The following is a 26582-nucleotide window of genomic DNA, read 5'->3' as shown; positions in this document are numbered from 1 at the left end:
GTGGGTTGGCCCCTCCTGCAGCCTCCCAGCCTCGGGAGGGCTTCGCCCAACAACTTTCTTCTCTTGGCAGGTGAGCGAGGCCAAGGCCAGCGGCTGTATCCGGAGCTCTTCTATGGGAACCAGGTACCCACCTTGGCTGGCATAGAAGAAGGACCGGGGGGGGAGATGCCTGGTGCAGAGTTGTGGGGTGGAGGAGTTCACGGGATCCAGTTGGAGGGACGGTGTGTGCTTCTTCCTGAGGATGCAGAAAAGGGGCTGGGGGGGAAGCTCTGGGGCCAGGGCAGCTCCCTCTCGGATGGGCTTCTGCACAGTCTCTCTCTCTCTTTAGGTCTCCAACAGCCAGCTAGAGCCACAGCTTCACAGCACAAGCGGGGGCAGCAGTTACCGTCCAGGCACCCCCTCTCTGCACACTTACAGGTACAAGGGGGGGGGAGGCCTTCCTCCTGGTCTCGGCGCGATCCTCGAGCCTCTTCTGCACGGCCCATCGGCTCCCGGGGCGTGAAGCGTTGGCTCTGGAGCTGGTGGGACTGACGCCCTTCTCTTCCAGGTCCCAACACCTGTACCTCCAGCCCGGCCCGGCCCCGGCCTCGCCGGCTCAGACGGCGGCCGGGGCAGTGCTGCCAAGCTCAGCTTTGCTCTCGGGGGTGGCCCTGAAGGGACAGTACGTGGAGATCTCGGCCCTGCAGGCGGCGGAGCTGCCCAAACTGCCGGCGGCTGGCTTGCTCTACCAGGCGCCCCCTCCGTCGTTCATCTACAGCTCCACCTTTTGCGGCAACCAGCTGGCCCCAGAACAAGCTCTGCTGCAGGTACACCGGGGGGTGGGGGGGTGGGGTGGGAGAGGGCCCCCCCCCCTCGCTCAGAGGGCTAGTCCTGGTTGTTTAGGGATGGTGGGAGGAGAGGAGGGTTAGAGAGACCCTGAGGTCCTCGGCGGGTGGAGGTCAAGGGAAGGGGGAGCTCTTTGGGTCTCAGACAGTTTCCTGCCCTACAGGTTTTCTGGGATGCAGGAGGGTAGAGGTCCTAGTCCCAGAGTTCAAATCAAATCAAATGTATTGTCATTGTAAGTATATATATATAGTATACCCATACAACATTCACACAGACACCCAGAGAGCAGGCCCACTTGCACAAAACATAGAAAATCCCCAAACACTCCCCACCCACTAAAAATCCCCCACTAAGAATAGAAACATATACACCGCAGGCTAAGTAACACTGTCTAACTACTGGTGGTCTTTAAGCTCATTATTAAGTGCAATTATAGCTCTGGCATAAAAACTATTCAGAAAACGTGTGGTCCGAGTCTTAATTGTTTTATAGCTTCTGCCAGAAGACAGCAACAGTTCAAAAAAGTTGTAAGCAGGATGGGAAGTGTCTCTCAGGATGCTGTGTGACTTCCTCAGACAGCGGGATGTGAAGATGTCGTCCAGGGTTGATAGCTGGAGCCCGATGAGATTCTGGGCAGTTTTAATGGTTCTCTGTGGAGGTTTTTTGTCCGCTACAGAGCTACTCTCAAACCATGCCAGAATGCCATAGGTTAGGACACTCTCAATGGTGCTACAATAGTAGGACAGAAGTAAATGTCCACGAAGAAGAGCCTCGTGACGTAGTGGTTAAACTGCTATACTGTAGCTGAAAACTGTGCTCACGACCCGGGGTTCAATCCCAGGTAGCCGACTCAAGGTTGACTCAGCCTTCTATCCTTCCGAGGTCAGTAAAATGAGTACCCAGCTCACCGGGGGGGGGGGGGGGGGGAATGTGTGGCCTGCATAATTAACTTGTAAACCGTCCAGAGAGTGCTTGAAGCGCTATGGGGCAGTATATAAGCAGCACAATTTGCTTTTTTTTTTTTTTTTTTTTAATGGTAAGATAAATTTAACTTCCCAAGCATTCTCAGGGAATACAGCCTCTTCTGTGCTTTCTTCACTAGCCTGTTGGCATTTATAGTCCATGAGAGGTCCTCTGAGATGCAAGTGCCCAGAAATTTAAAACTACCAACTCTTTCCACTTTCTCGCCATTTATGTACAGTGGTAAATGTACATTTCTCTTCCTCCTAAAATCAATTATGAGTTCTTTAGGGTTTTTTTTATGTTAAGTCTAAGATTATTTTCTTTGCACCAGAGTATCAATCCTTGTACTCCCTTTCTGTAAGCAGACTCATTGTTCTTATTTATGAGCCCCACCACTGTCATATTGTCCACAAATTTAATAATTGCATTGGTGTTATATATAGTGGGGTGCAATCATGTGTGTACAGGGAATAGAAGGGGGGACTTCGCACACAGCCCTGGGGAGCTCCTGTACTTATTTTATTTATTTATTTATTTATTTATTTATTTATTTATTTATTTAGCCGCCCTGAGTAGACATGGTCTAGAGGGGCGGGGTATACATTTAATAAATAAATAAGTAAAATATTTATTTATTTATTTATTTATTTATTTGATTTATTTGATTTATTTGATTTATATCCCGCCCATCTGGTCTGGTCGACCACTCTGGGCGGCTTACAAGTTAATTATGCAGGCTTAATTATAAGTATAATACTAATTAAGTATAATACTAATTATACTTAGTACCAGGGTAGAAGAATGGTGCGATCCAATCCTTACTGACTGTGGCCTATCTGTCAGAAAGTTCTTGGTTCGTTTCTCCAGGACACCTTTTTGGAACCAAACCTGGGCAATTTTTGCCAAGTGTGGGCCATTTTCTGGGTTTCCCTGAACTGAGTTGAGTCAGGGTTGCTGGCAGCTAGGCTTGGGAAGCACTGTGATGCTGCTCTTGACGGCTGCAGTGGGGAATCTATCTTTGCCAAGTCTGAGAGAGTGGGAGCATTCCCCCCCCTTCTATACCCACCACTTCCAGAATCTCCCAACCAGCAGAGTTGCTATGGATTTCTGGGAGGTCTGGTCCAGATGACCTTGAAAAATAGGTTGGATATATTATGGAAGCTCCGAGTCAGAGTCCATCAGGAAAAATATTAACGACGCCAGAGTGGGCGATTGCCAGGGGCCTACACTTTGCCCTGTGTTTGAGTCCCTTCTGGTTTTGAGAAAAAGAAAAAGGAAGCACTGCCTGGACAGACATCAGCCTCCAGGGAGAATTGACGGGACCCACCATGCCACCAGAGGTTTCTGAGGCAAGAGGGGCCACTTGGGTGCCCTGAGATCTTGGGAAGGGGCACCTCTGCGCTACAGTGAGCAGCCAGCAGCACCTCAAGGTTGGAGCTGCCAAGACTTTGGAACCTGGGGCTTCTTGCTGTCCAGCCGTGCATCCTTGAGCTCTCCTCCTGGCCTTCAGTGAAGACCCACCGCCTGTGCGCCCTGCGCAGGAGTCGCCCTTGTTTGTGACCCTCGGTTTCTTCTCCTCCGCAGGTGCGCCAGGAACTCGCCTCCCCCTCCGACTTCTACCCTGCCACCCTGGGGCAAGGCAGCCAGAGCAGCTTCCTGACCGGCCCAGGCCCTGCCCAGCAGGTGAGCCAGGCTCTCCTTCCTGCAGCCAAGACCCACCTCTGGAAAGCCCCCCCCCCCCGCTCCTAATCGCGCCCTTGTTGGTCTCTTCCGCCTCAGGTCCTCCTGCCCGTGGTGGAACCGCCCCAGCTACCCCCGGTGGTGAATTTTGGTTCCTTGCAGCAAACGCCCCCTGCGGCCCCCGCCCCGCCGCCCCCCATGCCCCTGGTGCCCATGGCCACTCAGGCCCTGCGGCCCCCTGGACAGCTGGCGGGGCGCCTCGTGTCTCCGGCGGTGCGAGCTTTTCCTCACGGCGGAGTGGGCCGTAGCGAGGTGAGGGGCTGGAACCGAGGGGAGGCAGGGAAGTCGGGTGGGGAGTCTTCCCTTCCTTCTTATGATGATGATGGTCTTCCCCTCAGCTTCACACTCTGGAAATGAAGCCGCTGCAAGATTACAGAAAGCTCAACGGAATGGGGTCTGCTGGGGCCCGGCCTCCTCCTGCTGGAAGGTGAGTGCGAGGCCTCGCACCGCAGACATGAGAGGAAGGGGCCCCATCTGGTAAAAGTTTCTTGGGGTGGGTGTCGGTGCTGGATCAACCCTCAGCCCCTCCTGCAGCTGACAGACACAGGTTCCTCTTCCTCGGTGTAGGATTGGAGAATGCACTGGACCTGCTCTTCCATAGTTGGCAGCATCTCAGTCCTCGTGCCGCTCAGCCAAGAGCTGCTCCCTCCCATCCCTGGGCGCTTGCAGAACGACGGGAAGGGCCCACCCAAGAACCATAGGGAGCCTTGACAACCGTAACAAGGACGAAGCCTGTTTGCCCTTCCCACGTGGAAGGAGATGCAGCGCAGCAATTGCCTAGGGAGGCTGCAAGGGGGGCGTGAAATGGGGCAGTCTCTGCTTTGGCAGGGATTGATTCAGAAGACCTCAGGATTGGTGCAGGTTACGAAGCATGTTCTGACAATAAGAACATCTTGACAGCAGATGGGGCTAGTCTCTTTCCTTGGCAGTGGTTAAAGGACTGCCAGAGATCCTCAGATGTTCCATTTTGACAGGAGTTGTGAGTTGCTTATCCTTTGGCTCCTTTCCAGATCGACCGATCCTCTTTGGTGCCTCGCTCAGAGGAGCTCCTTCTTGAGTAATGGGGAATATAGACAAGCAGAGGCTTTATTTGCCAACATGTAGAAGTTTGTCTTTTCTGTTTGCTTGAGTGACGGTCACTTATTGTTGCCTTTAAAAATGCCTCCCTTCGGCGCTGCTCTGGTGGGTGTGCCAGAGAAGGCCCCAAAATCCAGAGTCAGTATAATGTAGCAGTTAGGACGGGGAGATGCTGGTTCAACACCCAGTCCTGTAATTTGTGGGAGGGTTGCAAAGCGATCAGCAGTTTATGAAGGTGAAAAGGGGGGGGGGAAGGAAGAAGTTGGGGGTTTATCATCTGCCATTCAAGCAAAACTAGATGTCGTAAGCACTGGGGGATTGGTTCAGGTGGTCACGCAGGATTTTTGCAAGTGAAACAGCGTGACGGTGCCACTATACCTAGGTTGTCCTGGATTTTATTGGTAGTTCATCGGTTTTGGAGAAAGGCACAGAAATGTGTTAATCCTGCCTCTTTTTGCACTCCAGGAAGTACCAAGCAAGACGCAAGTCAGACACTGCAAAAGTCTCTGCAGAGAAGCAGGACAGCTCTGTGCTTCCTCTTCTTCACAGTTGAGATGTTATTTGTTCTCTTTCCTCTACAGGCCTTTCTCTGGAGGCTTCAATGCCAGGCTGAAATCCCCCGGGTCTGGCTACGGTGGCATTTTCCGTGCCCAGCGCTTTGAGGTCTACCAGCAGGTGAGGAGGGCTCTGGCTGCAGAGCTAGCGGTTGGGGGTTTAATTCCCCGCTGTGCCTCCAGGAACAAGAGCCAGTCTGTGGGGCCTTGGGAAAGATGGCGCCCCCAGAAGAAAGGGATGGGAAACCATTCCTGTGTATTCTTCTACCCGGAAAACCTTGGAAAGGGTCACCCTAAGCCAGAACTGACCGGAGGGCGCATGATTACTGTTATTATTAAAGGTGTGGGAGTCATTGTTCTCTTTATTTGGGATGGGGTAAAAGAACACTAGAGGTGACATATTTCTCTCCTGTTTCCTGCTTGAACAGCCAGATGTCCTTCGCTGGAACCCCCGCTCTTGGGAGCGACCGGCCCAACCCCGCGATGGAACGCCGGCCCGCCGTCTTGAGTCGGAGGCCCGCTCCCACAGCGACAAACAAGACCCCAGTCTCTCCAACCACCACTAGCACATCCCTCCCTCTTTTGATTCTGTAAACCCCCCCAAAAAAAGGAATGGGTGGGAGGGCCCTTTTTCAGGGCCTCAGTCCTTCTCCTTCCCCCCCCCCTTTTGGTGTATCCTGGACATGGGGTGTCTCTGTTACTCCTTTTCTGTTTGTGAGGAGGGTGACACTGGAATTTGCCCCCTCGGTTAGGGGTGTTAGGTAGACACTTAGTGCGGTGCTCAGTGTAATTGGGGGGAGGGGGCAAAGATCAGGATTTGGGGAGGCTCCCAGCTGAATGTATTTTTGCTTATTTCCTTTTTCACCTGAGTTTGGTTTTTTCTTTTTCTTTTTTCTTTTTTTTTTTCCTGGCAAGGGCACGGTTGCCCTTTTGATCCGAGGGGGGAGCAGCTGTGAGATGTGGTGTGTAAATATATATATAAATATGAACATGTGGTGGTCTTGCCTCTTCCCTCTTCCGTTTATGGGAGCGGGACGAGGGGAGACTCGGGAGCCTGCCCTCCTCTCCTATCAATTTGCTCCCCTGAGTTTGAAATAGGAAGCGTTGAGTTTTTAAAAGGTGGTCGAGCTGGTTTGTTTAATAAATAAAACCAAAAAAAAAGTTGTTTAAAAAAACCAATAAAATAAAAAGTCAAACTGTTGGGTTTCTTGATGTGTTGATTTTTCTCAAAACTGCTTGCAGTGTGTTTCAGACACTTGTGGTACTTAATGGGATGTAACAGAAGCTGCAGAGCTCAGTTTTAATGGATCTACCCAAAGCGCGGAGTCAACACACCTCCAGACATGGTTCAAACTTTACCCATGGCAGTAGACGAGAAAAATGCTGGGTTTTACTCTCTCTTAGCAATTTTGCAAAAGTATAGATATATCCACTTCCAGTGAGAAAAAACAAGTATGATTAATGCTTCCGAGTACAGTGGGGTCTCTACTTAAGAACTTAATCCGTATTGGAAGGTGGTTCTCAAGTTGAAAAGTTCTTATGTTGAATCTGCATTTCCCATAGGAATGCATTGAAAACCATTTAATCCGTATCTGCTCTTTTCCGTCCATAGAAACTACAGTGGAACCTCTACTTAAGAACTTAATCCATTTTGGAATGGTGTTCTTAAGTTGAAACGTTCTTAAGTTGAAGCAAAATTTCTCATAGGAATGGACTGAAAACCAATTAATCCATTCTGGCTGTTTTTTTGTTATGTAAAGGTGCGCTCGTACATTGAAGCATTAGTTCCCATAGGAACTAATGCAAAGCTGGTTAATACGTACTCTACCACTAGGGGGAGAATTTTTTTTAACCTAAGATGACCTAAGGTTAAAAAAAGAGAAGGAAATGTTTTTTTCCTGTTCTTATCTTGGATTTCTGTTCTCAAGTAGAAGCAAAATTTAGCAAATGGAGCTGTTCTTAAGTTGGATTGTTCTTAAGTAGAGACGTTCTTAAGTAGAGACCCCACTGTACTCGCTACCTATAAAATCAGGGAGTTGCTATCGCACTGCAGTGGGAAACAATTCCAGTGGCTTGGGGGGGGGGATAAAAACTGCAGCTTCAGGCTTTAGAGTGAACTTGCTCTCTACTGGAGGGACCATGCAGGATACCCTGTGGCAGGCTGCATTGACCCCTCCCAGCAAAACAAGAGTGGTCAAGCCAGTGCCACATTTCCAAAAACAGGACACACCTTCCCCCATCCCAACAAAGAAAGAAATGGGCCTTGTTTTAGGGGAGAATCACACATACACCACCCCAAGAGCAGGATTTTCCTGGTTTGCTTTTTAAAAAAGGATGGCAGCAAAGGAACTTTCCACTCTTAATCTACAATAGCAAGGCAAGCGAATAATCATGTGCCATTCAGTCAGTCCTGACTTACAGCAACCCATTTCAGGGTTTTCTAGGTAGTGTACTCTCTCGAGACTGAAGGATGCCTAATCTAACTCAGAAGTGGTTTACTGTCTGTCCCCACCCCACTTTCTGGGGGTGCACTGGGACTGTGCAGCTTGCCCAAAGCCACATAGGCTGGCTCGACTTCGAAAGCGGCACAGAAGGGAACTGACACCCAACTTGCTGAGCTACCAAGCCAGACTCCAGCTTCTCTTTCCCCAGAAGCAAGCTAGGTAAGGTAAAGGTTCCCCTTGACATTTTAGTCAGTCGTGTTCGACTCTAGGGGGCGGTGTTCATCCCCGTTTCCAAGCCGTAGAGCCAGCATTTGTCCGAAGACAGTTTCCATTGTCACGCGGCCAGCGTGGCTATACACGGAACGCTGTTTACCTTCCCACCGAGGTGGTACCTATTTATCTACTTGCATTTACATGCTTTCGAACTGTTAGGTTGACAAGGAGCTGGGACAAAGCGACGGGAGCTCACTCCATCACGTGGATTTGATCTTACAACTGCTGGTCTTCTGACCCTGCAGCACACAAAGGCTTCTGCGGTTTAGCCCGTAGCGCCCACCACGTGCCTTCCCAAAGCAAGCTAGACCACATCAAAAGCACAAAAATACTGCCTTACCCTTGCCAGTAGTGGTGTTGTATATACATATCACATTTTACACCCTGCCCCGCCAAAAGTCTTAACAGCATTCAGAAATATTAAACCTTAGCTAGAGAGGGGCCTACCCTTCTGCTGGTTTTATTTTAAAAGAAACATCAAACCCTGGTGAAAGCAATCGCACAATTAATACAGATGGACCAAGGTGAGCAGACTGCTAAGAGACTTGAAACCAGAAGTGCAAACAAGGTCCTGGACAAAGTGGCTTTATTTCTTGATTTCAGCAGCAACTCTGGCCCTCCACAAGGGGAGAAAAGGTCACAGCAACCAGACAGGTGGGTCATGGGCGGGAAGGAACTTAAATATTTGGCCTGAGAAGGGAATGGCTGCCTGTATTGTGCACAAAGGGGAAAGAGGCAGGCCCTCACGAGGTGGAGCCTCTGGCCCGGGAAGAAGAGGGGGGGAGACTCCGGGTGGGCCGGTGGCCATTACGAGTCTTCGGCCACAAAGGCCTGCTGGGCATTGGGAAACCGCTGGGGAGAGAAGCTGGGGTCAGCCTGTAGCCGCTTCTGGAGATCAGATCTCAGCTGAAAGACAAAGAGAGAAAGCGATAACGAGGGACTCGAGCGTCTGCACTTAAACAGACATCAGAACGAAGCATCTGTTTAGTCGGGGTGGCCATCCTCACCTGTTGCCGGTAGCCTTCCTGCAGTGCCGGTTCAGCCAAATCTCTGTTCAGGCTCTCGGTGCTGGTCAGAGGTTTTACCCCGGCTACTTTGGCAGCTTTGTTGACGGCCTCTGACAGAAGCAGCTGTGGCCCATCACCCTGCATGGTCTCCAAAGCAAAGGAAGAGACAGACCTTGGGATTTGCCATCTGTCAAATGCCCCTGGGAGTTGGGGGGCAGCTGGGGGTTGCCTCCTTGAAGGAGGAAAAACAAGGGTCCCATCCATCCCAAGAGGGTGCGTGCACTGGCTTCTCCAGCAGTGGGCCTGTCCTGCCCCCAAATGGCTCTCCCACCTTCGGCAAGCCCGATGGTTCAGAGTCCAACTTGCCCTCTCTCCCAGAAGCAAACTTAATTTGTACAGGCTAGAGGCCGAATCAACCAAGACCTAGTCAGTGGATTCTCTACTGTGCAACCAGGTTGCAGCATCCTGATTAAAAAGCACTTCCGTTGTTGACCAATACTGGGTTCTTCAAAGGGGCGTCTAGCCCTTTGGCTTTTTATTCATTTCATCTACTCAAAAATGGGAGATTTAGTGTTTCCTGGTGGCCCCCGTTGCTTCCCTTTCCACAGGAAAACCAGGTCCTGGTGCTCCCGAGACAGGAAATGGGGGAGACAAGGGAGGAAGAAAAATCTGGCTGCTGAAATCAGGAAGCACCCGCTGCCTTCTTCAAACACAACAGCAAACTCCTACACCCTGTCCACTTTGGGGTGGGCTGGGCTTCAGTTCTGATCTGCTCCCATTCCGGAGGAAGACTTCCCAGGGAGGAAGGCTGCCCACAGCAGTGGGGAGGAGAAAAGAGGAAGTCTCAGGAGCTAGAAGCCTCGAAAAAGGCAAACGGAAAAAAAAGAAAAGGAAAGGAAAGGAAAGAAAGAGGAGATGACCAGAAAATGAATAAAAGCAGTGTTTTTAAAGTTCAGCTGTCTGGAAAGAGGCCTCCAATGATGATATTCTACACAAAATTAATGCAGTGAAGAAAACGGGACAGCTTCTCTGCCTCTCTCTCACCTTGCGCCGCTTGGCGGGCATGCCACTCAGGTAGGCATCACTGAGGGGGGGTTGTTGCTTGAGCTTACGCTGGCTCTGGATGTCCTCCCGAATGATGGGCACCCACTCCTTCAGCAGGGAAAGGGGGAAGAGCAGAGAGATTCAGGGCCCCGTCAGCAAGATCAGAGCCCTCCCTCCCAGCCGTGGTCTCCTTCCTGCTCCAGACCCGCTTCTGCCCCAGGGAACTCACAGGGGGCACAGCAGCAGCCCAAGGCTCTGTGTCGGGGGGAGCGGGCGGCTCTCCTGGCTCCTCGTGCTCCGGCTCCCCCCGTGGTTGGGGCATGGCTTCTTCTGCCGTGGTGGCCGGGGCAGGAGAGGCTGTGCTGTCTCGCTGCAAGAGGGAGGGAACAGAGTGGAGGTGAACACACAGGCACAAGGCCAGCCCTCCTTCCATCTCAAAGGGGGGGGGGGGAAGACACCACGACTCATATACCTTAGAGGAATCCTCTATCAAAAAGGCAAGCCAAGTCCTTTGAAATGCTCAGAAGCCAACACTGGCATGGGAGGATGGCTGGCACAGCTACCCAAGGTCCCACCACCCTCCCATCGCTTTCCCACCTCACACAGAGGCTGCTCTCGTGCCAGAGGCCTCACCCCACTCCATACCTGCAGGGTCTCCAAGGCCTGCTCCGCAGCCTGGAACTCCATAGACTCTTCAGAAGCAGGCTGGGAAGGGGGGGGGAGACAAGGGAAGCAGAGGGTGTGTCAAATCCCAGGGAACCCTCCTCCCCTTGCTTGAGAAAACCTCCTCCCGTTGCTTGAGAAAACCTCCTCCCGTTGCTTGAGAAAACCTCCTCCCATGCTGGCTAGAAGCTGCAATCCCACCCACCTCCTCTGCGCCAACCCTGACAACCAAGTGCTTCCTCCACCGGAGCTGGCAGCCAGGACCACATTTTGTGCACAGCAAAAACATTTCACGTCGCCTCTGAAGAGCTAACCAGCTCCGTACCGCCTTCCAGCGATGTCCTCTCTGTGGATTGCGCCCAAGCAACCATCCCAGTGGCACCGGTTCTGTTCTAGGGGATTCAAACTCCCAAAGGCACTGAAGCAGGACAACAGGCACAAGGCTTCCCCCTGAGTCCTCACCCCCCCCCACCCCCACCTGCCCCTTGCTGAGCAGCAGAATCTGTCAGGGCACGGAATTCGTACTCTGTGCAAATTAACTATCTGTACCCTGTGGAAATCAACCGGCCTCTGGCACTTCCCGCTCTTTCATCCCAAGCCTCAGCATCCACTGTTGGGTCCCGCAGTCCTTACCTGGGGGGGATCACCCACGCGGCGGACGTACTGCAGGATCTGTTCCTCCGTGACCGGCATGTGCTCCAGGATGACTTGCAAGCGCATGCTCATCATGGTGGTGAGCCAGCTCACCAAGGACGGGTTCATGTCGGCAGACATCCGCCTCTGAGGCCCAACGGGCCAAGAAAGGAGGAGAAAGGTGTGTGGCTGGGCGGGGAGAAGCCATCAAGGCCATGATAGGAGAAATTGAACCGGCTGCTCCCCCATTAGCAACTTTCTCTTCTACTGCCCTTGCAATCCCCCCCACACGCCCTCTGGGGTCACCATTCCATTGGGACAACTTAAAAGAATGTTCAAATTGACCCACCAAATGAAAGCTCACACTCCGGGATTAACAGAAACAAACTGCTAGTTCTCAGACCAGGGAACAGCTCGAGAAAGCCGTGGAGCAGCTTAGATGCATTCCTCCACGTGGCCTGTTCATTTCGCTGAGGCTGTTTTAGTGCCTTTCACAACTTCCACCATATGGGTAACGAAATGAATTCTCACAGAAAGGAGGATGTGCTGGATTCAAACAAGGGCAATTGTAAAAGGGGACATAAAGGAAAAATGGGAGAATTGCCGTCCTCTGCTCTCTGCAAATCTACCCTAGGTAACTTGTGGAGAAGACACGAGCAAAATAGCTGACTCTCTCTCTCTCTCTCTCTCTCTCTCCGATTAAAATTTGGGGCGCTACCCAAGGCCACAAGGACTGTCTCCCTGCAGTTTTTCGAACTGGCTCCAGCACAGGGTTGGTAAACTTCAGGCCCTGGGGCTTGATCATTTCCACCCCCCTTTCCTGCAACTCTTCTGTTCAGCACTTCTGCCTGTTTCTTCTGACAACAGTTGAAACGCCTTTTCTAAGACTCGGTCACTGGCAGAGAGGGCCTCGGACTGAAACCTTCTGGGTGTGGGGTCTTGCCCACCCTTCGGATGCTGCCCTCAGGAACTCTTCCCCCCTCCCTCCCTCCACCCAGCCTGGGAGATCTTTGCCTCCGCAACAGCCAGCTCTCCTGAACTGAAGGAAGCCGCTGGAAGTCCAGGCGAGAACAACTCACAATGCGGTCATTGATGACAGCGGTCAGAGCTCCCTGCTCCCCTCGCAGGCAGTAGAGGTTCAAAGCCAAGCACTCAAAAAGGCCCTGGTTGCACAGTTCCAGCAGCCGATACCCAAACGTGTTATCTGGAAGGAAAAGAAAAAAGGCATCTGTCAGGCGCTGGAGAGGGAAAGTCCACCAATCAGAATGTGGAAATGTTGGAGGGGGGGGTTGATTGACTCCTCCCACGATCTCCCAGCTGTCATGCCTGCTGGGGAATTCTGGGAAAAGTAAGCTAGGAAAAAGAACTCCACCCCTCCCCTCCCCTCCCCAGCTTTGCCCTTAAGTCTGTCCTCTCCTCTCCTCACCAGTGCAGTGCAAGATGTGTGTGGCTATGCGGTTGAACTGTTCTTGCAGGAACTCCAGGTTGGTGCGGGTGATGTCAACTCCCTCCTGAACTCGGACGGATGCCTGTGGGAAGGGGGGGAAAAATCAGCGGGGCAGAAACTGACACGAAAGAATCTCAGTGGAAAACAGCCCCCGGGGGGGGGGGACGTGTAGAATTCAGCTTCATGGGAAAGTGGGGTGACCGATCCCAATGATATACATGGATGGATATTTAGAAACAACTTGCTTTTTAAGGTTTAGACATCAAATTGAGCACAACACTTTTCTAAATGGGAGTGAGTTCCATAGAAGACAGTTTTCAGCCATTAAATGTTTGGCGGGCATTAAGGAGAACAAGATATAGCCCAGCCCCTCAGGAACACAATGCTCAGTACAAAAAATGCAGCACTAGGTGTAAAATAGAGCGTGAGGTAAGAAGAAGTGGCCCAGAAAGATTTCCAGTTCTTAGGAGCATGTTACCCCCCCCATGGATGCCAAAAATCACAGATAATAATGAACCCTACATATGACATAGCCTCTGATTCCCTCCAGTGACCAGTTCCGGTAACTACAGTATATCATGCAAATATATATTTCTAGGGTTGTTGGGGTTTTTTTTTTCATTTAATATTTTCAGACCGTGAATAAGTGAAACAATGGATAATGATACTGCAGATACCATGGTCCTACTGTATCTGCAGGGTGGAGTATGAAACTTACAAAACTCTCGCGGATGTACTCCTCCAAGCCGTTAATCAAACTATACGTGGCCATCTGGAAGAGCCAGAAGAGAAAGAGAGGCGGCCATTAGCAACTGGAGGCACAGTGGAGGCGAGGCGGACCCACGAGGGGCAGAGTGGGGGGCACAGTCCTCTCACCCGGACGTTCCGTTCGGTGGGCTCCTGGCCGTGCAGGTACTCTTCCCGGAAGAACCGGCTCAGCTGGGGCTGGATCCGCTGCAGGGGTTGGAACTGCCCGTGCAGCAGCATCACCATGTCCACCATGGAAAAGTTCTGGCAGATGAGAGAGAGCAGATCCCCAAAGAAGCCTGGAAAGGAACCACAGCCAAGGGCAACAGACATAACAACGAAGGCCTACCCAAGCCCTAGAGCTACCAAGGCTACCCACAAGCCACCCGAGAGGCCTTTCCGGCAAGCTCTTAAAAAAAAGGTCCCTGCCTGTGGGGGGTCCCTAGATTTCCCCTTATTAGAACTACTCAGCTGGAAGGGACCCCTTGGATCATCAGGCCCAGCCCCCGTCAAGGAGGCACAGGGGGAGAACCAAACCCCCAACCTCTGTCTCTGCAACCAGAGACCTGAACCACCGAGCTATCTAGCCGTGCCCTTGCGCTGAAGAAAGGCATGGACCACTCATTCTCATACTGTCGTATTCCTGCTGTTTTCCCGTCTGTTTCTCTTGGGCTCTACCAGCACCTCACCTTGGGAGAATTTTCTCTAGGGCAGAAAGGGGAGACCTGTGCCCCTCTGGATAGGTCTGACCTACCACTCCCATCAGCCCTAGTCAGCAGTGAAGTATGATAGTCCTGAAGGTCCACAGTGCCTGACCTCCTGCCTCTCCAAGGTGGCCTACAAGTCTTGTCAACAGACAGAACTCTCCACTCTGGTCCTCTGGAAGACCCAGGAGGGACCACGCCATAGGCACCACCACAAGCTCAGGGACACAAGGCCACAGAAAGGCCAAAGCAAAGGGAGGAGAAGGAGCCGCCATTCCTCTGCATGAGGCTCCCCCCCCCCGGGAGGAAGAGCAGCGAAACAGGTCAAACCAGGAGGTGATCACTGGATGCACTGCCAGGCCATGTCACTAAGATAGACAAGGGGCACGTTTCTGGAAAGGCTAGCAAGACACACACACTTTTAATTGTGAGGCCAAGAACAACCCACAGTAGATGCTGGGAGATGAAACCTGACACCCAGGCCTGCCAGAGCAGTCCAGGACAGCCTTACTGACTAATTCCTTATCTCTAACGCCAAGAAAAAAAAACAGTCTTGGCTGAAATGGACTACAATCAAGAAAATACAGTGATGCCTCGCAAGACGAATGCCTCGCGCAACAAAAAACTCACAAGACGAAAGCGTTTCGCAATTTTTTTGGCGACTCGCAAGATGAATTTTTCTATGGCTGTGCTTCGCAAGACAATTTTTTTTGAATATTTTTAAAATAAAATTTCAATGCATTCCTATGGTAAACCATGCTTCGCAAGACAAAATTTTCGCAATACGAAACAACTCGCAGAATGAATTATTTTCATCTTGCGAGGCATCACTGTAAAATCCCCCACAACCCCGCCCCCCTGAATTCAGGACCCATGTACCAGGCAGATCGTGACCCATCCATCCACCCAAGCAAGGCCCTTAGCCCTTACCAAGCGCGCCTTCGGTGCCTGGTTCAAAGATGTTGCTGGTGCCGCTCAGGCGCTGGATGAAGTCGGCGATGCTCTCTGTGCTGCCCTGCTGGGCGCTTAGGGAGCCCATCATGGAGGATAAGACGCCCTGGACCACGCTGGTAAAAAACTCTGGAGGCAAGGCATCTGCCGAAGCACCGCTGCGCAGGCCTCCCCCTCCGCCGCCTCCTCCTCCACCCCCCGTCGGAGCGTCGGGCCCACTCTGGGGAGCTGAAGGCGGGGGAGGCGGGGGTGGAGAGGCTGTGGGCTGGGGTGGAGGTGGGGGAGCTTGTTCAGGAGGAGGTGGGGAAGCAGCGCCCATCTGGGTTGCCTGAGGAGAGAAAGGGAGAGGGGAGGTTAGGGCAGATCTGAGAAAAGAGTGTCCGGTTTTCTCTTGAATGCCTCCACTGTCAGGAGAGCTCACCACTTTCCGAGTTAATTGGTTCCATTGTTGTACTGCTCTAACAGTTAAGAAGATTTTTTTCCCTGATAGTCAGCCTAATTCTGGCTTCCTGTAGCTTGAGCCCATTATTACATGTCCTGCACTCTGGGATGATCTGAAAACAGATTCTGTCCCTCCTCAGGGATTTAACTAACTTTCAAGCCACGTTCCCTCTAATTCTCCAGAGCTCCGCGCAAAGTTCCAGCCACAAACGGAAGCAAATGGGCAGATACACTCGCTCGGCTGTCCACACCCATTAGAGCAGCGTGCTCCTGTGCGCCAGCACAGCCTAGCAGAAATGCTGCTTTCAAGAGTTTAATGGACTGAAAGGTGTCTTCCCAAAGTTCTAAATTCATTAGGGGAGGCCCATCTTTCCACTCCACCATCTGCACAGGCCCTGTTAATAATGACACTGCATTTTGGGTGGCAGTGCCAAGACTCTGAAATGCCCTTCTAAGGAGAGGCTGGGTCACCTCTCCCGCTGGTGTCCTGCTCCCCACAAGGCAGAGACCTTTCTCTTCAGGCAAGGTTATACATTATTGAGAACAAAATATGGTTTAAAAAATGGGGGGGATAGATTTTCAGACATTCTGGGATGCCCCACAGCCCCCCCCCCAATCCAGGTTTCCTGTCTTTGGAAAGTACAAATGCACCAGCAGAGAGGAATTATCACGGCCATCGCATCGATTCCCCCACCCCCAGCCTGGCAGCCCTGTGCCCGAGAAATGCTCAGGAAGGATGCTCACCTGAAGGAACTCGGTCACACCTTGCAGTAAAGCCGGGACGCCTGGCATAGCCACAGTGATGGTGGGGGAGCCCACCCCGGCCACTCCGGCCACACCGGAGCCGGCCGCTCCGAAAATATTCCCCAGCAACTGGGAGAACTGGAGCTCCGCGGTGGCTGTGGGAGGCTGGCCGGAAGGGATGGGCCCTCCGGGGGCGCCCGCTGAGCTGCCCCCGGCGGCGGTGGTGGCGGTGTTGGTCGTGCCGGCGCTGGCCGAGGCTGTGGGAGGAGAGGCCGAACTGCTGGAGCTGAAGGTGGCCTGGGTGCTGACGGAAGAGGTGGCGGACGAAGAGGTCCCGCTGCCCTGAGCTGGGGAAAGGAACACAGAGGCCGTTGCGAGGGAGAGGAAGGGGAAAACGAAGCTGCTCCTGTTCTATCAGAGGTCCAAGACATATTCAGGGCACGATGGGCGGGACGACTCCCTTTCTTCTCCAGCAAAATCCCTGGCTGCAGAACCATCCCTTCCCAATAATCCTCTACAAGTAGTCACATCCGGAGTTGGCTAAATTTTCAGAACGACCCCCACCCCACCCCACCCCACCCCAGCTTGCATTTCCAAACCCTTTTCTCCACTGGCCCGATCAAGATATTTTCCACTATCAGCAAGCAGCGCCCCAATCTCTTGTGTTTTTTTTATCCATCTCAGTGCTTTAACTCCAGGAGACCCAAACTCATTAAGAGTGTTTCTGAAGCCTTTTCCGGATCTAACGCGGCCCGCTGTGACTCTGCTTGCTCCAAAGGGACTGAACCACAATCCCCATCATCCTCAGTCAATATAGGAAGGTTGGGGGAAGCGGTCTTCAGAATCCAGAGCCAGCGTGCCCCTGGGGGGGGGTCAGAAGAGGCTGGGGATTCCCGAAGACCAAGCTCCAAAAGGTCGCTTTTTTCAAGCCTTGAGAATCTGGCCTTCAGGTGGTGACCCAAGTGTTTCCCTGAGTGGGTGAGTGGGTGAGTGAGTGATAAGGTAAAGGTTCCCCTTGACATTTTAATCATTCGTGTTCCACTCTAGGGGGCGGTGCTCATCCCATTTTTCAAGTCGTAGAGCCAGTGTTTGTCCGAAGACAGTTTCCGTTGTCACCATTTTACCTTCCCACCGAGATGGTATCTATTTATCTACTCGCATTTACATGCTTTTGAACTGCTAGGTTGGCGAGGAGCTGGGACAAAACGACGGGAGCTCACTCCGTTGCGTGGATTTGATCTTACGACTGCTGGTCTTCTGACCCTGCAGCACACAGAGGCTCTGCGGTTTAGCCCGCAGCGCCACCAGGTCCCTGTAGTGTGAGTGAGAGGGAGATCCAAAGCACACCTTGGGGAAGCCCTGCCCAACACTCGGCAACACTGCCCTTCCGGTTTCGCCACTTACCTACTATGACTGGCTGCATAAGGAGTTGACCCACCAACCCACTGATCATCTGGGCCAGAGAAGCATTCCCACCAAGGCTGGGACCCTGCAAGAGGAGATGGCTAATTTTTAAAAGTTTTGCTCTGCACTGCTGCCACCACAACCCCTCACCCCCCCAAAAAAAAGAAAGAAAGAGCCTTCCCTGCCAACCCCCCCCCGCCCCCAACTGGCAAACCCCTCTCAAGCCCTCACCCCTTGTCCCGGGGCCTGGGGCGACCCCGGATGCGTGGGCCGGGCAGAAGGAGCAGAAGGTCTGGCAATCACAACGCGGGTCGGCGGGGACTGGAAGCCGGGGCCTTGCTGGCCTAAAACACGGGGGAAAAGGGGGGGGAGGAGGCTGAAGGTCTGTCCTCTTCAGAAGAGGCACCCCAATGGGGAAGGGAATCCAGGGTCACCTCCCGAGACCCATCAGCCCTGCCCATACCTGAAGCCGCGGAGGCAGCAGCGGCCATGGCCTGCTGGGTTATCTGGTGGGCCACCGCCTGCATGAACTCTGGCGGAAGGCTGGGAAGCGGCATATGGGCAGCTCCGCCTAGAGAGGAAACGACGTATACCCAGAAAGGGTTAAAGACAAAGAAACGCGTTCCATCCATATTTCAATTCGCACTTCCAAAATCAGTACACAGAGAGAGGTGTCCAAAACTGGACTTTCTCAAACTTTTGGATCCGCTCGGTCGGGGGAAACGCATGTGTTTCAAACCACGCATAGAGAAAAATGCAAATATTGGGGGGTGCAGGGTGGGCAGAAAAATGGCCCGCAAAACAAGGCACACTTCCAAAATCATAGAAACACAAAGACGAAGGTTTGGAAAAGAAGGTGTCCCAATGTATGGGTTCCCTATCCGGAAAGTTTAAAATGTGCACATAATTTGAAAAAGGCACACAAAGGTATCCACGAATTCACCAACCAAGGCAGAAAAGTTGGACAGAAAGACCTTGGTAAAAAAATAATAATAATGAGAATCTGGGCTGAAATGAGATTTGCCCATTTCCTCACGCTGACCGGTGGCCCAAACAGAGAGACGGTGCCGAGGCTAAGACACACAAACACTCTTTCTCTGCCCAGACTCCCCCAACCGCGGGGGGGGGGTCCCTCTCCCTTTCCCCCTTACCCATTCCTGGGGCGTGGGGAGCTTGTCCACCTGCTCCCGTCGAGGGCGCTCCGCCAGAGCCGCTCCCGCCCATCTGGGAGGCAGAATCTAAAGAGAGAGAAAGCAAGAAAACAGCTGATGAAGAAGAAAGGCTGGAGCCCAGGCAGCAGAAAAACAGCTTTGCACGCAGACCACGTGGGGTGTTATCCTGGCTGCGTCCAGGCAAGGCTGGAAAAGACTCCAGCCTACGATCCTAAGGAGCTGCTGTCACTTAGAAGAGGCTGGAGGACACCAAGCAATAGGGACCAAGGGTCTCCATTTGGTTCTCAGGGAGCTTCAGGCACCCCTAAAACCACAATATAATGAAAATGGAAAATATAAATGGTTCTCCAAGACCAGACGCCGTGGCTGGAGAGCCAAGAACAAGGGAGCATCACTGACTTCAGGGTCTAGAAAAATCACCTTAGGAGCCATCGGGGCAACAGAAAGGTGGGCCGAGGCAAGCTTTACCCAGTTCAAGCAGGACTGTGCTTGCGCTCTTGCCCCCCAATTAATGATCCTACTCCATAGACCAAAAGCACTTACGCAGCCCCTGACCTGATGTTATCTCAACTTTTACACCAACCTTGCAAGATAGGTCAGTGGCCGCGCCGGCGCCGTATTCCCTATCGACTGCAAGAGGTTCAGCGCAGCTTTGCTGAAGGGGACGGGCAGCGAGCTTATGAGCCGAAATGAGAGCCCAGAGTAGGTGAACAATGCCCACGCTTACATGGGGCAACCCGAGAGGGAGGGCCAGTGACCTCTGAGAAGAGCCTAGGAAGATGCGTGGCCCATCTACAAGGTACATTTGATCTGGCCCCTTCCACCACCACCACCACCCCCAAACCCTGCTACCCCTTTCTCCAAACCGCCCCACAAACCAAAAGGACAAACAGGCCCCCCTTTGCCCCCTGGCCTTTCCGAGGGTCCTACAAACGAGGGGCCCCGACGGGAGAAACCCTCACCCTGGATGTTCATGTGCATCATGACTACAGGTTCCACCGTCTGATGGGAGATGCGGATCACCCGGGGGTGGCCCGTCTGCGAGGCCTGGGTCTGAGTAGGGGTGGCCCCTGGGGAAGAGGCGGGGGGCGTCCCTTCCGATGGCCGTCCCGTTTCTGCAGGGCTGGAAGTGCCAGGTGGGGCAGGAGGAGGAGGAGGAGGAGGAGGTGCCTGGGAAGCTGCCGGGGAGGCTTCTGAGCTGGCCTGGGCAGACCGTGTCCCGTTGCCCGTCATGGTGACGGTGGTTCCGACGTTAATCTGAGACAAGAGCAAGCCACAGAACGGTGAGACACAGCACAGCTCCGGATTCACCCAAGAACTTGGGAAATTTCTCTTTGGAGGGAAGGGGTGAAAACTCCCTACAATCCGGCAGCCATGCCAGCTAAGGGACGATGGAAGTCGTCATCCAAGAAAATGAGCTTTTCCAAGCTCCATTTCTCTCTTGGTTTGCTGGAAGGCCCCAACTTAGAGACCTCCAGCCATGGCCAGAACCAGTTTCCAGCTCCGAGAAAGGGAAAAGCCCCAGTCGGTATCTTGTGACGATGGTCGCTCACCTGGATGGGGATGGCCGCCTGCTGAAGGACCATGGGGGCCGTGTAGTGGGACATGGGCCGCACCACGTGGAGGTGGCGGGGAGCGCTGCAGGAGAGGTTGCAGCGCAGGTCCGAGAGGGCCACAAAGGTGTTACCCAGGAGGCGCAGAGACTCCCCCACCAGGTTGATAATCCGCTGGTCTTCCTCACGGCCTTCGGTCTGGCAAGAAGGAAGCAAGGATGGTAAGAAGAGCAGCCACAGATTCCAGATTCCACCAGGATCTCCTCCAGCAGGGAAAAGGCTCTTTCCAATGTGTCAAAAACCCAGCCACCAAACCAGAGTCAGAGTCAATCCCACACCCGCAAGGCTACTTATCCTATGTTACTTCATTTTATTAGTAGCTGCCTAGATCCTGATTGGGACATCATTAGAAATTCCATATAAGAATGTTCTTTTTATTGTTATTTTACTTCTACACCATACTTCTTTGAATTAGGGGACCCACGGCAAACTCACAAATTAATTAAAAGACCAAACTACTTGAAAACACAATAAACAATTACATTAAAAAATAATTAGATTTAAGTATTAAAATAACCAGTTAGAACTGTTTAAAAAAACGTAATACGCAATGCCCGGTCAGTTGTTCAAAGTATTGTTTTCACCAGCAGTACTTTTTTTTTTTACTATTAAAAAGGCTTCTCCACCATCCTGAGGTTCCCAAAGGCAAAAAAAGGGAGCCTCGGAACTTGAAAAGGATAAGATAGTTTAAATATTTCCACCACTCCGATCCAATTCCCATCGGCAGAATAATGGCAACAGGGTTTTCGCCCAATGACTCAAGCCAGGGATCCCCCCGGCTAGGGGCCAACGCTGACGGGCATCCGCTCTCCGGGGACTCACGCTCCATTCTGCCCTAGGACAGGATGCAGGGACTGGAAGCTGGAACCACGCGGCTCTCATCAGAACGGCCTGACGAGGCTTAACTTCTGAGAACAGACGGGACTGGGTGCATTCAGAAGCGGGAGGGGGGGGGAGAGATGTTTCCAACAGAGCACGGAGCAAGGACGGTGATGCGTGCTTTCGCTGACGCAGAAAACAATGTGCCGCCACTTACGTTATTGTTGTAGTCAGCGGAGCCCGCGGTGCCCAGGATCTCTTCGTATCTCTGCAGGAACGGCTGCAGCCTGCTCTCCACTCCCCGAAGCTCACCCAGCACCTCCACATACTCGCCTGGGGAAGGGTGGCTACCAGGGAAAGAGAGGAAGTCGCTCAGCTTCCGCTCTGGCTCCACGCCTGCCCCCTGCAGCCAGACTCGACCCCTCCCCATTCTCCTTACACTTTGCCCCTCCACAATCACTACACTGCCTTCCTCCAAGGGATGTGAAAAGGCCTCCATCTGACGCCAAATCCCACCTGATCCCCGTCTTTGCCTTCTACTAGACTGTGAGACAGCTGCTGAAATTTTGTTGCTTAATTATGCCTAAACTGCCTAATATTCAGCTACTTGTAGCTGGCAATTAACAAGTCCCTGCTGGGATGCTCAAGAACACACCAAGTCAGCAGGGGGAGGCACATCTCCCAGGAATCTCAGCAGCGACACATTAATTGCCAGCTAGAAGTGGCTGAATGCCACACTGCCTTCTGCAGGTGTAACTAAGCACCAGGATTTCAACCTTCATGTTGTTTTTGGCGTGGAAAAATGCAGGAATTTTTCCTAATGGGTGCCTCAGTTCACATATTTGTGAATATTTCTTCCCCAACTGTGCATGTTTCACCCATTCATGTTTCAAAACTTTTTTTCCCCAACTTTGTCCTGCACCAAGCACCTATTAAAGCTCCCTCTGCCATTCCAGGGGCCAGCAGGAACAGAGGTGCTGCAAACACCAAGGGAATTGGCCTCTGTGTGAGTCTCAGCTTTTCGCCACTGTTGAAGGGGTGCCTGCTCCTTACTTGGGGGCAGCAGCCTCAGCTGCAGGGGGTGGCTCAGTCTCAGATGGAGGCGTCTCCTCCGCCACTGTGGGCTCACTCGGGGGCTCAGATTCCACTCCCTCCATTGGTGTCCGTTCTGTAGGGCTTGCTGACGGTGTCTCACCATCTGGTGCCAACGGGGCTTGGCCGTTCGTATGGCCCTGAAAGACAAGAGGTTGGAAAGGTTCTCTCTTTTTTTTTGGCCAGTGACCATCCAAGCGGCACGGCCAGTGGGGAACTCCGGGAGTTGCACTCTTTTCCCACACTCTTAAGTTGCACCCCCCCTCCAACCCCACAAGGTCAGAGTCCTGCTCACCTCTAGCCGGTTCAGGATGCCCTGAATGTCCCGTAACATATGCTGGGCCATCACAAGCCTGACGCGGGGCTCACTCTGCAAAAACAGGAGAGGAAATGGCCCAGATAAAATCACAGGCCCATCGTGCCAGAATCACACTCTCCCCACCACCAACAACTATAACAGGGGCTCGTTTAGAATCACAACCACACCCAGACAGACCTTCTCTTTTCTACTGACTGGCTGGGCTCAGGGTGTCTTGTCTCTTTCCTCCAGAAATTGAAGCTGAATCCATTTAACCCCCTGAAGTTTTCCAATTCACCCCTAAAACTGTGATTCTCAACTTTGGGTCCCTAGATGTTCTTCGACCACGACTTCCAGAAATTCTAGCCAGCAATAGGTAGTGGTTTAGGCTTCTCGGAGTTTTACTCCAAGAACAACTGGAGACCCAAGGCTGGGAACCACTGCCCTAGACTCTGTCATAGGAGGAAGAGTTTCCAAACAGAGGAGGAGAACGCTGGCTATTTTGGAGTATGCCTCTCAGAAGCCCACACCCAGCAGGACCGTTCCGGTGGGAGAATTCTGAGTGCGGCCATTAACCTCCCAAGCTCTCCTCCGGCCCCACATCACACAATTTGACCCTCTAAGCCCATGGATAACGGCTTGACCAACAAATCCTAGATTTTGGTCTTTTAAAAAAAAAGAAACAGAGATGCTGGGGACTGAACCCAGGGCCTTCTGCGCACATGCAAAACATTCACTCTATCATCTGTTCCCATCATCATAACTGCAGTTCCTCTCCCAGTCTGCGCCTCTACATTTTTAATTTGCACAAAGCTAAGAAAAGTTGCCACAGCTCCCAGAATTCCGTGGGGCTGACTGGGACATTCTGGGAGCTGTGGTGCAAAAATCACTACTTTTCTAAAAGCTGAATTTGGGGGACAAGGAATACTGTTAATGAGACAAAAAAAAGGGGGGAGGCTTTTCTGCACCATGTCGTTCAAGGGCTTTTTCCCCCCGAGTGACACAGCCCCCACTATCCTGAGGTGTGGCTGAAAACAACCGAAAACATTTCCTTCGGGGGGGGGAAGCATTTGTTTTAGAGGTACACTTAACGGATTTTAATGCACATTGCCTTCCGCCGTGTTTTCATTCCACAAAACCACGACTGATTGTTTCTCTCAAAAACTCTTAAACCCTCTCAAAACGTCTTCTGCGACCTTCCTGAGAACGGCTGAGAGTGAGCAAAGGAGGTGGAAGTAAGCCCAAGAATACTTGGGATGCCATCCTTTCGAGCTACGGCCAGGTCAAATTCCGCTGAAATACAACAGTGAGCCATTTAGCGTCACTGGTATTTCTCAAACTGGGGACCTCAAACTGGGGACATTCCTGGCCAAAGCAGCCTTGGGGAGGCTCGCTAGAACTCGTCTCCGTCTGTCAAATGTTGTGTAACAAGAATCATGGGTTTCCAACAAGGAATGACTGGAACTAAATCAAAACTCAGTACAAAGGCCGATGACCTTCTAGAAAGATCTGGCCGCTCCTAGAAGTCTTGCATAGCACTTTGCTCACACACTGCTCTCTCCAGAAATGTCACTGACTCTGTGGCACCGCAGTTTCCTAGACCTGCCTTCTGCTTCCCAAAATATTGCCACGTAAGGGAGAGTGGTCTGCAGACCCTGATTCTTTTCCAAGGAAGAAAACAAGGATGTGTGTGTATTTCTGTGTGTGTGTGTGTTTTCAAGGGAAGGTAAAATGAGTTACTTAACACAGCAGTCCTGGAAAAAGGAAATGTGGGAAGGAAGGCTCTGATGTGGGGAGAGAAGCATGCTTTGATCAGCGGGTTGGCACCCTTCCCAGCAGTGTGTGTGGCAAACAAACACAGAGGCATGCCGTTTTACCCCTTATGCTCCCCATGAGTCTTCTCTGTGGGCATCCCGGCAAAGGGGCAGTAGTAGCGAGTGGAGCAAAAGGAACGTACATGCAGGACCTCCAAGCACAGGAGCACTTGTGGTGCGGCCACCACACGTCTCCCGACACAGCTCAGGTAAAAGCTCGCTTGCCAGCAGGACTACAAGCCATGCCGGTCGGGGTGTGTGTGTGTGTGTGTGTGTGTCGGAGAATCGTTTTTCATGGATGTCACTTTCCCAAGCTCTGCCAGCCCATGTCAAACTGAGGCTGAGTGGCCAGCATCAACCTAGGCCATGGCAAGGTCATGCGGGTCTGTTTGCTGTGGGCTTTTCTCCCATTTCACAACACTGGAAGGCAAAACCGAGGCAGCACTAATTCATCATATTAAGAATACTAAGAATAGTAACCTTAAAATTGTAAAGCTGGAAGGGAGAACCTGTGGCTCACCGAGTCTAGCCCCTCTTAAGGAGGCCCAGTGGGGAATCGAATTCCCAACCTCTGGCTCCACAGCCAGAGACCTAAATCACTGAGCTATCCAGCAGCTCTTATTCATAGGGGAGGGGAGGGCTGAAAAAAGCGCTCTGGACAAAGGGAGGTGAGGTGGTCTGCTCCTGAATGAGGCATAGATATTGCATGTGGACGCAGGCAAGGCAAACACACACACACACACACACACAAACATATATGCAGGGATGGGGAAGCAACAAGCCCTCATTTCACACACCTCAGTGCCGCAGAATTCATGACTAGCGCCAAAGAACGACATCGCCCCACCTGTCCATTGGCCTCGGCCCCCTGGCCACCAAGCCCCACCTGAAGGTTCAGCCTTTCAATGAAGAACAATGATTCTAAAAGGCCCAGAAATTCTGGAGAGCCTCTATCTCAAAAATTGCCACGTGCAATCACCAGCAGTCCCTTTGGAGGACACGAATCTCCCCCAACGACAGCAAGCAGTGACATGTGGAGTTTATGCTTGTCTGTGAAAAGCCAATTTTGGAGCTAACAATCACCCCCACCCCACCCCAGACACCCTGGCCAGAATGGCGAAGGACTAGGACAGCTGGGAGTTGTGGTGGTCCCCAAAAAGGTTTCTTTTCCAAACTCAAATAGGACCCATTTGTAAGCCCACATCCAAACACACACACACACACACACACACAAAGGCATATCACACGTGATCCCTCAAGTCTTAGCCCAGTCCATTCCAGCCTTCCCACTCCACTTGTACCTGTATGGGAGCCTGGTCCATATTTATATGAACGTCCACAGACGATCCATCGCTCTTTGGAAAGCAGGGGGTGAGAAAAGGAAGAATGGGGGAGGCGGAATTAAAAATACCAAAAAAAGAAAAAGAAAAAAAAAGAAACAGAAGGGGAGAAGTAGACAGAGAAGAGAAAAAACAAAATGGAGCAAAAAAGAAAGGCAAGGAAACCTAACAGATCCAAAGACTGTATTGTCCAAATTTCTTCAAACCTTTCAAACTCTCTTTCCAATGCTAGGAGAAATAAACACCAAAGACATATATTGGCGTTTACTCCTCTTTTTATAAGAGTTGTATTCTCCCAGCTTGTATTCCCACCCTGCAATGCTGTGTACACCCTGGCCATCCACATTCTATGCTGGGAAAGAAGAAATGGGAGTGTGCAGAAACACTGAAACCCTAAGTAACTGCTACATTTTGTTAGTCACTGAACAGGTGATGAGCTCAAACCTGACACATGTGCGAGCACCAACCACCTCCGCTTACCCTTGGACTTCTAAAATTTTAGCAAAAAAACGTGCAGACATTTTTAACCATCATGTCATAGCTGTAAATAAATAATAAAACAGAAGCTAGACTGCATTTACCTACACTCCTATGGAAACATATAAGCGCTGTTAATATAACCACAAGCATGGAATCACAGATCAACTGGATCCCACTTAGCTATATTTTGGAAAGACACCAAAGCTTGGCTGGTTTTGACTTTTTCATGGCAAAAATTTAAAAAAAAAAAAAGCAAGTGGACCAACCGAGGTTGTTAACACAGTAGGCATGTA

At 51.8% G+C, this 26582-nt stretch overlaps 2 protein-coding genes across 7 annotated transcripts in view; one reads left to right on the top strand and one right to left on the bottom strand.

The window, feature by feature from the left end:
- PRRC2A (proline rich coiled-coil 2A) overlaps positions 1–6359 on the top strand; it is a 55436-nt gene extending 49077 nt beyond the window's left edge. For both annotated transcript variants that reach the window (XM_072989040.2, XM_072989041.2), the window contains exons 25-32: positions 71–123; positions 329–417; positions 548–806; positions 3373–3471; positions 3568–3780; positions 3867–3955; positions 5187–5280; positions 5588–6359. In XM_072989040.2, the coding sequence (XP_072845141.2) occupies positions 71–123; positions 329–417; positions 548–806; positions 3373–3471; positions 3568–3780; positions 3867–3955; positions 5187–5280; positions 5588–5725 (1034 nt within the window). In that variant the 3' untranslated portion in view covers positions 5726–6359. The remainder of the gene's footprint in view (positions 1–70; positions 124–328; positions 418–547; positions 807–3372; positions 3472–3567; positions 3781–3866; positions 3956–5186; positions 5281–5587) is intronic.
- A 2086-nt stretch (positions 6360–8445) lies between these two features.
- The window catches only part of BAG6 (BAG cochaperone 6), a 28692-nt gene continuing 10555 nt past the window's right edge, over positions 8446–26582 (bottom strand). For 2 of the 5 annotated variants that reach the window (XM_072989032.2, XM_072989036.2), the window contains exons 5-26: positions 25771–25824; positions 22653–22727; positions 22319–22497; positions 21483–21612; positions 20387–20584; positions 19796–20090; positions 18813–18899; positions 18125–18232; positions 17893–18005; positions 17662–17746; positions 16258–16604; positions 15052–15400; positions 13547–13716; positions 13389–13442; positions 12650–12752; positions 12303–12427; positions 11224–11370; positions 10573–10632; positions 10157–10297; positions 9928–10035; positions 8884–9030; positions 8446–8782 (exon numbers count right to left, since the gene is read on the bottom strand). In XM_072989032.2, the coding sequence (XP_072845133.2) occupies positions 8684–8782; positions 8884–9030; positions 9928–10035; positions 10157–10297; positions 10573–10632; positions 11224–11370; positions 12303–12427; positions 12650–12752; positions 13389–13442; positions 13547–13716; positions 15052–15400; positions 16258–16604; positions 17662–17746; positions 17893–18005; positions 18125–18232; positions 18813–18899; positions 19796–20090; positions 20387–20584; positions 21483–21612; positions 22319–22497; positions 22653–22727; positions 25771–25824 (3174 nt within the window). In that variant the 3' untranslated portion in view covers positions 8446–8683. The remainder of the gene's footprint in view (positions 8783–8883; positions 9031–9927; positions 10036–10156; positions 10298–10572; positions 10633–11223; positions 11371–12302; positions 12428–12649; positions 12753–13388; positions 13443–13546; positions 13717–15051; positions 15401–16257; positions 16605–17661; positions 17747–17892; positions 18006–18124; positions 18233–18812; positions 18900–19795; positions 20091–20386; positions 20585–21482; positions 21613–22318; positions 22498–22652; positions 22728–25770; positions 25825–26582) is intronic. The other 3 variants (XM_072989037.2, XM_072989038.2, XM_072989034.2) reach the window with 2 other exon arrangements.

This window comes from Pogona vitticeps, chromosome 2 (assembly GCF_051106095.1).
Source record: "Pogona vitticeps strain Pit_001003342236 chromosome 2, PviZW2.1, whole genome shotgun sequence".
NCBI lineage: Eukaryota > Metazoa > Chordata > Lepidosauria > Squamata > Agamidae > Pogona > Pogona vitticeps.
Note: the sequence above shows the minus strand (reverse complement) of the source record. Positions and strands in the feature narration are given on the sequence as shown.